The sequence below is a fragment of the Fonsecaea nubica genome, assembly GCF_001646965.1.
Source record: "Fonsecaea nubica strain CBS 269.64 chromosome Unknown Scaff43, whole genome shotgun sequence".
Lineage (NCBI taxonomy): Eukaryota > Fungi > Ascomycota > Eurotiomycetes > Chaetothyriales > Herpotrichiellaceae > Fonsecaea > Fonsecaea nubica.
Genome location: NW_019173716.1, coordinates 60173 through 72179, shown reverse-complemented (window position 1 = coordinate 72179; position 12007 = coordinate 60173). Strand labels below are relative to the sequence as shown.

The 12007-nt window shown below is 51.9% G+C and overlaps 3 protein-coding genes across 3 annotated transcripts; 2 read left to right on the top strand and 1 right to left on the bottom strand.

The window, feature by feature from the left end:
* Positions 1-1417: 1417 nt before the first annotated feature.
* Positions 1418-2020, top strand: AYO20_06665 (hypothetical protein; the record flags this gene model as incomplete). Its single annotated transcript, XM_022644954.1, has 1 exon — positions 1418-2020. One exon carries the CDS (start codon positions 1418-1420, stop codon positions 2018-2020), a length of 603 nt encoding a protein of 200 aa, XP_022499029.1.
* A 4643-nt stretch (positions 2021-6663) lies between these two features.
* AYO20_06664 (hypothetical protein) lies at positions 6664-8664 on the top strand (the record flags this gene model as incomplete). The annotated part of the gene is made up of 1 exon (XM_022644953.1): positions 6664-8664. The coding sequence occupies one exon, from the start codon at positions 6664-6666 to the stop codon at positions 8662-8664; it is 2001 nt and encodes a 666-aa protein (XP_022499028.1).
* Positions 8665-9861: 1197 nt separating this feature from the next.
* On the bottom strand, positions 9862-11390 carry AYO20_06663 (hypothetical protein; the record flags this gene model as incomplete). Its single annotated transcript, XM_022644952.1, has 5 exons — positions 9862-10045; positions 10162-10311; positions 10383-10431; positions 10499-11169; positions 11275-11390. The coding sequence occupies 5 exons, from the start codon at positions 11388-11390 to the stop codon at positions 9862-9864; spliced, it is 1170 nt and encodes a 389-aa protein (XP_022499027.1).
* Between the last annotated feature and the right edge of the window lie 617 nt (positions 11391-12007).

Sequence of the window (12007 nt, the reverse complement as noted above, 5' to 3'; positions counted from 1 at the left end):
GCAAGGGGGCACCATCATTGTTGCGGCTTGCGCGATACAAGGATAACTGCACATGCCTAAAGCTGCTCCTTAAATTCCTGATCCCAAGGCTCAGGGGGTTCAGTGTTACGCTACTCCCTGATCCACGATGGACTGGACAGTTATTGTCGCAGATCAGACAGGCTTTCCCCTGGACAGCCTGATGCCACAACTCGAAGACCTAACGTCAGAGACAGCGCCATAGTGGTTTCCATTGTACAGTAAGCCCTCAAAAATTCCATTCTCTTACCAGATGGTTGGTTCTTCCCGAGGCACAAACAATGGTTCTTGCCTGCGCCACGATCGGCCGTTTCGAGCTGCGAAGAGCAAGCAAAGAATTTGTAGATACGGCCCTGCAGCTGGACCTGTTACAAGTAGGGATTCTTCCGGAAGAAAACATACTCTGTGATGCTATGGCTGCCTTGAGTACCCCATCTGTCTCGCCATCACAGGCTCGTGGCGTTAGAGGACAGGATTATCAGAGGACCGCACCACCAATGCGAGCCGGTCTCTGCACTTACTCAGAGCCCCCCAATTGTTTATTCTCGACAGAAAGCCTCGTTGTTTCATCGATCTAACCAGATATACCAACTACCCTCAAGGACTGAGTGCCTGAACTTCCAGCGGAATGTGTGCGAATACGTGTTCTGCGCATAATCAAAGCGGGTATATCAGGACACACCACGAAGGCGGACAGCGGCCCGCCGGAAACGCATGTGATGACATTGGACTCGCACTCGTTAAAAGCAATTCACCCCAGCTCGCGTGTCTTCCACCATGAAAAATCCTGCTCTTTGCCACTCAGGCGAAAAGTGCTGACGGCCGAAAGAAGTAAGGTTCCAGAAGCACTTGAGACAATGCCGATCGAAGGCGAGGAGGTGGTGGATCACAAGCGGGGAGTGCATCAGCTGTGCAGGGCCCAGGGAACGAAAAGCTATTCGCTTTTGGAGGGCAGCAGACTTCAACATGACACCTGGAAGTTTGGACACGGGTCCTCATCTCATCTTCTAGCCCGTGTGCTGTGCGAAGAGAACCCGCGGCAAAGATACCTGTAGATACTGAGTGCTTCAGTTCAAGGCGTATTCTTCGGTGGACAGGCCCTTGAATGAATGATCGACACTGTCCCACAATGTGCTGCTGAATGGGTGCTGAAGGCGTGCTCCGCAGCTGACTAACCAAATTCCAGACAATGGTCGAAGATCAACTGCCAAGATTTGACCACGTGACTGTACTCTCCAACACTTGCAAAAGACGTCGTCTTCGCCTCTTTTCAATTTCAGGCGCAAAATCCATCTCCCGACCACTGCGACTCGATCCACGCGCACTCGTAACCTATTTCTCTCCGTTTCAAGTCAGATAGCCCCCCTTTGGGAGATCAGCTCTAGCCAAAATACGCGCCATGGAAGACGGAAAGAATGCGAATCCCCTTGTTCTCAACCCTTCAGATCTTCCGACCCGAAAGCGGCGCGCATCAGCAAGGGACGACCATACCTTCGGTAACTCTACCTTTGCGTATCCCGCGCCGTCGTTCGCTGTCGACCCTTTCACACGTTCCGCTAGTCCGTCATCCATAGAGGCAAGCGACAGCGATGCAGAAGAAGAGCCTATCGATACCCAGGAGATCTATGACCTGGTAGCCACCATGTCTGATCCTGAACATCCTATTACGCTCGGCTCCCTGGCCGTCGTGTCATTGCCCGATATTTCCATCAGACCTACCATTCCCAACCGGCCAAACTCGAATCTCCAAACAGTTACGGTCTTGATCACTCCCACAATCCAGCATTGCAGTTTGGCCACTGTGATAGGACTGGGAGTGCGGGTCCGGCTGGAAGAATCCCTTCCTCCCAGATTTAGGGTTGACGTCAGGATCAAAGAGGGTACACATTCAACGGCGGATGAAGTCAATAAACAATTAGCAGACAAGGAGAGAGTTGCTGCAGCTCTGTGGAACCCTACCCTCCAGAGTTTCATCAAGAAAATGTTGGAGACATGCGAATGATAAGGTATTCCCGACAGGGAATGGGGATTGGGAGACACGCCACTTGTTACACGAGGTTAATGATATCATGAACACCACAAAGGCCCAGCCGACAGAACATAACCTAAAGAAGCGGATGGCCATCGGCAAGACTGGCCTCTGAAGCGACAATACTCCAGATACCTGACTTCCACAGCCTTCCACGTGATCCTTTTTTGAGCACAGATCTTGGGCTGAAACGTGCATCTACAAGTCCTCCTACTCGTAGATGATGCCACGTCCGGCTCCTCGAGATTGAAGACGCGAGATCAGGCCACGCATTTGTCATAATCGTTACTCAGACAGTTGGAGCGTCCACTCTGGCCAAAAGCCCTCATAAAGAATCAGAAGCTGGTCGGCGTATAGGGAAAGAGTGATGGTCCGCTGCTGACGACGCATGCACATGTTTGAGCGCGCAGCTTCAGAGCGGGCTCCATGGCGGTAAGCGGCTACCCTACATGGGAGCAAGTCTACTTGTGCACCGAAGGCCAAGTGCACACTCAGCATTGGCAGATATGTCACAAATACTTATAGATCATGTGTCAGGATCCCAAGGCTCACGGTGGCGAGTTCGGGTCTGGGCAGATGGCATTGTGCAGCAAGCACATCGACGTTAACGAGCATCCGAAGATCCCAAAGTTCAGCTGAAGCTGCTTGGCTACATTACTGCCAAGCTGAACCATTTCATGACCAATTCGATTTAGGAAAGGCATGTACCGGGTAACGATACGGAGTATTCACAGTACAATACCAGTAATTCCTTCAGGAACCAGAGAACCTTTGTTGCCATACCTACATACTTGCATGTTTTATTTGGCACCTGTTAACTCTGAAGCTCCTTCCTCAGGATTGTTGTAAAATGTGGCCAATCCAATTCTATAGCCTTCTTCGCAATGATGGTCAAACGACCACATGAAGAATTGCGCTGGTGGACTTCGTACAGGATCCTTACAATGAGAAGTATGTTGGTACCTCTTTGTCAACGTTATGTGGCTCTGCAGATCTCTCAATTCACGGTCGACGTAAGTGCTTGACACTTGTAACTTGCGCAGACGGGATGGCGTTGCGATTTTCAGTTCAACTCGGCTGCGCTGGCCCTTCGAAATTGTGCTACCATCAAGCAACTTGGACGGTATCCCTCCTCTTGTCCCCTGAATACCTCTGAGCAAATGAGTGGCGATAACTCATCCACAAACCTCTCAGCGTGCTAATACCAATGTAGTCCTTTGCTGTGGCTTCAGACAACGTTCAGCCTCATTGAATCGACACATCGTGTCAACCTTCCACAAGTTGCTCGCCACAGTACCGCCTTGACCGTCAGCAGATGTGTGGAGGCAACGGATTCAATGGAATTCAAACACCTGTAAGTGTCTATACCTCGCAGCGCATTAGGCTCAACTAGTCCGACGGGCTGACAGTTCCCTCTTTTCGATCTGGGCTCACTCGACCCGTGCCTTCGTCAATTGGTCTGCGTCAAATGAGTTCCGAACTCCAAGTCGACAGGAAGTGGATCAGTGAAGCTAGGAAGCTGGAACAATGAGTGTAAGAGAACAGTTATGTCAAGAAGTAAACCGCCTCGAAGGCTCAGGAGAAATAGATACACGTGGGAAAACAGCGGCGCGGCGCGTTTTGAGGACAGCCATGAGACGTATCGGAACGCTGCATTCGGCTCATGCAAGGTATCTGCAATTCAGGACGCATAGATGTTCTACACCATGAACCTGGCTTTTGTCACAGAGTATTGACCCTGTCCAGGACGGTTCTCGCGCACAAGACCATACATTGCGAGATGTCGACGACGAGCAGTTCCATGTGTGGCCACGACGAAGATACAGAAGATAGCAGTCCTGCTCTGCGCAGCTGACCTCCATAGCCTGGCCGGGTTGCTGAACCGCACTCATACCCATCCATGCCTTGCTTTCCTTCTGTGGCAGTGGCAGACGGGATCAAGGGGCATCCGGGAAAAGCAACTATCGCTGATAGGTCTGCATCGTCAAGTTGAAGTTACACTGCGGCAGGAGGATGGAGTACGCGAAATGGCCCTGCTCGTGAAGAAATGGGGGAATCCCAGTGGCGGGAACGATCCCAGCAGTGGTGGAGAGGTGCCAGGGTCAGGCACTGATCCGCAGGCTAGTCGTGTGAACTGCTCTCTCCTACTCGTACTCGTAGGTAAGTGACGCTTTAGGATGCAATCAACACAAGGAGTGGTCAATCTCCACAACAACATCAGTACGAATGTTGTTTTTCTACCGAAAGAATAGTTCCTTCTTCCAGTGATGGTGGCAGATACGAGCACTTGAGAACCTTACAATGGGTAAACTTCTCAGCTGGCACATGGTAACCCTTGCGATTGCTAGGGCGAGACCACGTTGTCTTTGCGGGATACAGGTCGAACCGAACAGTCTACTGGTTCAAGATGTACAATTATGGACTTGCGCACACTGGTTGAACACTCCTGGTAATACCATGCCTGTCTTGCCATACGGGACCTATTCGCTGTTGCTTGAAGACGACGACTCCTGCGGCCGCAGTCAACTGGTGCTCCCGTGCCAGGAACGTCATATGTTAGTTTACAGGTCCGTCGGCTTCATGTACCCAGATGGCGAAGGATCGATCCTGTCTCTTGCATCCTCGATGATTTGCAACATAGTCCAATCAAAACACCGACGTTTGTCTTCGGTTTTGACCAGAGCCGTCAATGTGCTCCATCTATCCACTGCCCCTTTCGTCACCTAAAATTAATACAGTGAGATGTCAAAGAACATAGAAGACCCCGAGACCACCAACTCCTATCATAAGTTCTCTACCTAATAGGGCACCTACCCACACAGGCAAGTCTGGTGATGTACTGAATGCGTCGTTGTCGAAATGTCATGTAACAATGAATACTGTGTATACGAAATTACAGGCCATCTCCACCTAGCGAGACGCTACTCCAAATCGGGCATGAGCTTGATCGGCGCAGGTCCAGGCCTCGTCGGCCAGTCACTCGCAGCCTTTGACTGCACGTGGGGGAATGCAGCATCTCGATTGGTAGACAAAACTTAAAAACCACCTCGCGACCGCAACCACAAATTCAACGCGCCGAGTTTTCCATTCCCCAATTTTATTTTGGTTTCCTTGTAAGCGATCACACGGTTGCTCTTAGTTCTGATGCTTGGTTCGAAGAAGATTTCAATGAAAAAGACCGCGCGGATGGCAAACGGCGCCGCCGCTCATATGCCGGGCTGGAGGAAAGGCATACCGAGAACAAAGCAACCGGGAGCCAACGATTCCCAGATGCCATGGGGGTCGTCCAGAGGGCTGTACGAGGTATCCTCATCCTAGTAACTGCAGCCGCATGTTTTATGCAAGCGGCACGAGTTAGTGCGGGCGGTGATCAAGGCGTCCTCCCTGCTCAGATCAACCTCACCTCCACCGAACTGTTTTGCGGAATCACCGATCTTATGGAGCTTGTAGTCGTCTGAGACTCGATCTCACTCGATCTCGTAGCAGCCATTGTCGAGGATGGGAAAGAGAGAGACATGACGAGTCTGGCGTTCATCTATCTTCTCATATCTAGTCCTGGTGATACTTGTTTGTAGATCATGATGAAAGTTTCCATGACATAAAAACGATTCTTGGCAGAAGGCGTAACTCAAAGTTTGTCGCGTGTGTCAAGCACCAAAGTCTGCCTTTTTATCTCCGTCATTTTGACTTGCCGAATACCTGCTGTGCCTGCCTCGTAGCGGCGAATGTTAAATTTTTTCTTTTCTTCGCCTGCGTATTATCGCCTGACGCCGCTCATCAATCTCCAGACACATCACTCATCCACTCCATACACACACCATCCACGATGATTCCTTCTTCGACTCCTCCCTGTCCCGCTTATGATGACCCTTGTCGGCAACGCGCCCATTACTCACTGATGAGCATTCTCCATCTGGATATCGCTCCACCTACGACCCTAGCCAGCCTCCCACCTCCCACCTCCCACGGTCCCTCCCACGGTAGCCATCGACTGACCCTCTTATCGTGCAGCTCGGGGTTAAACCCAACAAGTCACATCATCCGCCGGCAGCACTCGGCCCCCCTCTTCTAATCTCATCCATGACCCTTACCTTCCCCCGATACCAATAACAATGGCACGCTGTCACGCCCCTCGTGTACCTTTTCTGTCGCTTGTGGACGAATGAATTGACCTCTTTGCTACTCGTGGCTCTCTCCCGCCTGTTTTTGGTATGCTTCGCCCGTTGCCAGCTCCCGTGGCACGCCTCTTCAGTGGATAATACCTCCCCTGCAAGCCATCCGTCACTTCCGTGCGACAAGCCTTTTTATACTATGGTCTGGGGCCTTTGACCTGTTGCTTAGCCCATGTCCGTCGACTCTCAAGCTTTGGCCAATTGACGAGCTGCCTTGGCTGTCGTCAAGATCGTTTCTTATTTTTCGGGTGCGAGTCTCCGCTTTCCTACACAAATTTCTTGTGCGCTCCATTTTTCCCATAAAAAAGCCGGTACCCTTTTCTTGAACTTTACTTCCACTCTGTCAACCTCGACTCATCAACATCTTTTACCACAACCTCCACGCCCCCTCAGCCTTGTGTCTCCTGTATTCCATCCTTGGTATATCCCATTGATTGATACACCATGGCTGGCAACGGAGAGGACGAGGTCACGCGATATGGGCCCAATCCCCCGCATGGTCCCGATGTTTCGGGTACTCACGCCCCCTTCGAGGATCCTCATCTGGACATGACCACAAATGAGAAGGACGTCTTCCGATACCTTCTGAAGCCCGACGACCTGTACGACGAGAATGGCGTCTACTGGGCTGACCTCCCCATCATCAAGCGAGTCAAGTTCGTCTCCAAGGTCGACCGAGAAGAGACCCGGAGAGAGTTCTCCGCCTTCTGGGAAATCTTCAAGAAGGACCCTCTGGCGCCCGTTGGTTTCTACTTCCGCAACATGGTTCTCCCCGGTGCCGGTCTCGGTCTGGAAGGTTACGTGCTCTTCTCCATTGGCAACATCAAGCCGCTCTTCCAGGGCGCATTCCCCGATTGCTGGAAATCCAACAAGATCTGCAGCAAGACGTGGATCAATGCTGTCGACTACCTTGAAATCTGTGGTATCATCTGTGGTCAAATCCTCGTCGGTGTCATTGGTGACTGGATCGGCCGTCGCTGGGGTCTGATCCAGGATGCCACAATCATGTTCATCGGTCTCATTATGCTGGTCTGCGCCTGGGGTGTCACCCAAAACGGCTGGGTCATCTGCTACGCCTGGTCGCTCTTCTTCTACGGCATTGGCGTCGGAGGTGAATATCCCATGACTGCCACCTCTGGTATGGAGAACGCCGTCGGTTCCGGCAAAGTGTCGACCCGTGAGGATCGTCTGCACAGAGGTCGCAAGGTCGTCAGCGCCTTCTTGATGCAAGGTTGGGGTCAATTCTTCAACCAGGTCATCCTCATCATTCTGCTCTTGGTCTTCCACCACGGCAGCGGCAACGCCCCGTACTCCAAGGTCGCTGCCCAGTACACCTACCGTGTCTCCTTTGCCATTCCCGCCGTCGGTACCGCTTGGCTGATCTACTTCCGTACCTTCAAGGTCAAGGCCAGCGCCAACAGGCAGCTGAGACTTGCCAAGAAGAAGAACGCCGTCACCGGTTACGACGTTGAATCCCTCAAGTTGACCTTTTACTACTTTGGTGGTCGTGTCATCGCCACTGCTGGCACGTGGTACATGAACGACGTGTTTTTCTATGGCAACAAGTTGTTCCAGAGCGAGTTCATCAGTGTCATCATGCCGGAGACGAAATCCATCATGCCCGGTTGGCTGTACAACCTGATCAACGTCGGTGTGTCGCTATGCGGTTACTACCTGGCCAGTTTCTTGGTTGACAACAAGCTCTATGGCCGCAAGCACATGCAATCGCTCGGCTTCATGATGGACTTTATCTTCTTCATCATTCCCGGCACCCAGCTTAGCTACTACACCTCTCGCGACCACATCAAGGAATTCCAGACCATGTACTTCCTGTCGTCGTTCTTCCAGCAATTTGGTCCCAACTGTGTCACCTTCCTTGCGGCCGCTGAAGTCTACCCTGTCGCCGTCCGTGCTACGGCCCACGGTTTCTCCGCTGCTGTGGGTAAGTTGGGCGCTCTGACTGCCGCCGTCGGCTACAGCTACTGGTCCACCCAGACCAAGTTCTGGGTTGTCCCGTGGTTCGGTCTTGCTGGTGTCATCATCAACGTTCTTTTCATGCCCGACACGACCGGCCTCGATCTCAAGGAACAAGAACGCCGGTGGGCCTACATCCGCGCCGGTCGCGAGAAGGACTACCACGGTATCGCCATCCATCCCAAGCACTTGAGCTTGTGGGAGCGCCTCCGTGGAGTCGGCAAGCCGTATGACCCTGAGCTCGACTTCAAGCAGCGGATTGAGGAGATGCGCGGCGAGTGGGAAGCCCGCATGCAAGCCAGAGCCGAGGAGAAGGAGGCCGACGACCTTGCCCAAGCTGAGGATGATGATGACTTCCACTCTGAGGTGTCGTCTTACTTCAAGCGGTCCACCAAGTCACCCAACCTAAAGGGAATGGAGAATGAGAAGATCCCCGAGGACCGGGAATTGAACGGCCAGAATGGTATTTAAACTCGGTTTTTGTTTCGGAGATAGGGAAATAGGAGATATGAGACGCACTGCAAGGAGAGAAGGGATCGTACGAGGTGGACGATGTGGGACCCTGTGACAACAACGTCGATTCTCTTTGTACCTTTGGGGAGTGGCAACAAAAGCGGGATAGACCTTCTTTGCGAAAGAACAAGTGTCTGTGCGTGTGGATCATGTACCGGCAGCAAAGGACCGTTGCTTTTGAGAGTGTGAGAGAGAGATTCCCCCCTATGACCCAACAACCTAAACGACCATCCCGACTACGCCCACTCGTAATTTTGGTGACACTCCATTCTCTTTTTCCTTTTTCCTTGCCCGGTTGATACCACGGCTCACCACTTGCGATATATATATATATACACTGCTACTGCTACTGCTACTGCTACTGCTACGAGGGAGTATTGATAATGCCAAAAGATGGAACATGACGATATGCTTCGTTCTTGTTTCGGATGTGAATGCGACAATGGATATGAATATGAATATGGATGAATCGCGAGTCTCTGCCGTGAAATGAGTACGAGGACTTGTGTCGAGCAGGGGGACAGGGCAAGTGAGCTGGCCAGACAGCCAGACAGAGAACAACGCAACACACCTACAGACAAGTTCGGGGTAAGTGTGTGATCGGAGTACAGGACCGAGTACCGCGTGCCGGGTTTCGAGTACATACCGAGTACGTACATACATACCGACTCGCCGAGTACATTACCCTCCAACACCCTCCCCGATTGCCGAGTTAGTTACATGTACCTTACAACCTTACCACCCTTACCTTCGCCCTTGCCACTCCAGTCCAGTACGGTCCACATCAAGACAATAAATACACTACTCGTACTTGTACCTCGTACACTATACTACTATTCGTGCCTTCCATGTTAGATCCAGTCCATATCCGACCAAACCCAGATCGGATCACTCCCGAGTTTCCTGCCTGTTCATTCGCTTATTCTTTTTTTCGCTCTAGCCAATCTCTTCTTTTCTTACGAGTAATATTCATATACCGGACTGTGATTTATCCTTTTACCATATTCGTTTCAGGAAAGGGGAGAGTCAGGCAGCTTTTTTACTCGGGCACGTGACGGACGGAGCATTGGGGAATGGAACCAAAGTACAAAGCTAGTATAAGAAAAAAAACTCAGTCAGTGAGGGCAAATTTTGTCACACTACTTACTCCTATCTCTAGAAGATATTCCCTGGGTTTGACACGAGACCGTAGAAAAGCTGGTTGGCCCACGGACCATAGACAGCCTTACGCAGGGGGCCCTCGAAGAGGTCGCGAATCTGGTCGAGACTGTAACCGGCATTAATGGCCAACTGCAACATGACGCGAGCCTGATCACCTCCGACATAACCAGATTTGATCCTACCGATACAATTAGCAAACCTTGATATATATAAATGAAAAGCTTGGGAGGTTAAAAAGATGCTTTGATCACGGGGGATTTTTGAGCTGGCAAAAATTCTGATTCATGCACTTACACTGGACCGGGGGTGATTCCTGGAACACCAGCACCAGTTATGGGTCGCGGCGCCGCGACGACGGGTATTCCACGGGCATACAGGTCGGTGGCGGCTGCTGTTGCCGTAGAGCTGAGCGAAGCGGCGCCGGCACCGAGAATCACCAAGCCCCTAGAGAGAGTAGTCAGACCTTGGACATAACGCAACTACTACTAGTGCGTCCTGCGCGCACTGCGACTTACTTTGCACCGTTGGCGACTGCAGCGTACATGAGAGAGGCGTCGAACCCCTCTGTGGCAAGGGTTAGCACTGAAAACATATGAAGCTATTTTCTGGCTCAATCCTGATGGGGACTTACGGTGTCCGTAGAGAGTGATCACACTCGGCAGAACCGTGGTGGTGCTGATGTCGAAATAGGGACGGCCCGTAGGCAGGGCAGCGTCAAAGTAGTAGTACGGCTGACCGGCCAGGAAGACGCCAACGTTGCCCTGCTCAAGCGATTTGAAAGTATCGGGTGTGTTGGCATCCAGCTTGGTTGAGTAGTATATGCTGGTCAGGCGGTCGTTCAACGATATCAGGCCGCCGCGGCCAATGGTATCAGGAGACACGGCAGCGGCAACTGCTTGATAGAAGTTGGCACGGCCGTCCGGCGAAACGTACGTGTCGGGACGCATGGCAGCTGTAACGATAAAGGGCTTGTTGCACTGGAATGTCAGGTCCACGCCGAATGCCGTCTCCGCCAGTGTGTTCGTGCCGTGGATCATGACGGCGGCAGTGATATCAGAGCCTGGCGAGCAGAGCAACCGGTTTGCGATCTGCGATACGTTCAGGAAAGTGGACGAGTTGATGTTTGAGCTGCCGCCAGGGGATGGTATGCTGATATAAGATAGCTGAGCAACCTGCAACACCTCTGATACGTTGGCAACCAGCTCCGGGAATGTTGGGCCTACACCGCTGCCATAGTTGATGTTGTCTACCCGACTCCAGTTGGATGCTGACATTAGGGTGGCTGAGAGCGGTCCAAAAACACTATAGTTTCGAGTTAGCCGGGGTGGACTTTTGAGCGACTTATACCGAGATGGGCCACTTGATGATAGCTTGGGAGCCCAACGAAGGGAATTGCTGAAGACTTACACAACCTTGGGCAACGAGGCATTGCTTGAGATATAGTCAAGGGTCGCTACGCCGCCATGAGGAGCAGCGAGAGCTCCGGCAGCCAGGCAAACGGCAGCAACGAGACGAGCATACATCATGTCAAAAGCTCAGGTGGGCAACGTACAAACCAAGCGGGAGAAGCAGGAGAAGCAGAAGAAGCAGACAGAGGATTAGTCCGAGTTGTAGAGTGGGAGGTGCGTTCGTCGCCCTTAAATATCCACAAGTCCTGTTATCTTTTCCCGTTGACAAACCATCTACTCGGTACAGTGTACGTCAAGCCGATCGGAGCAACTATCCCGGCGTGTCGAAGCTATTGAGGACATCCGCACGCGGTACACGGCATTGGAGGCTCGCCTAGGCTAGAAAGCGAAGGTGAGGCTTCTCCATCTATAGACACTAGTCTTCTGGTCTTGTATTGACTGGTCCCGAATAGTGGTAAGTCGAGAAAATGCCTCCGCATAGCAGGAATCGCAGACACTAAGATCTCCACAGCGGACAGCGGTCCAATCCAGTCTGGTGCCTGACGGGTCCTAACCCGCTAGCTCTGTATGTTTTTCTCTTATCTCTAAGATTCGGGGAAGTCCGCTTTCCTGACGAGAGAGAGCGAGCGATTTAAACATGTAAAAACTAGTAAAAAGGCAATTCTGCTTGCGATGATATTTCTCGAGCGGAATAATGTAATGGGGAGGTTTGCTGTAGTGGACAGGCGGAT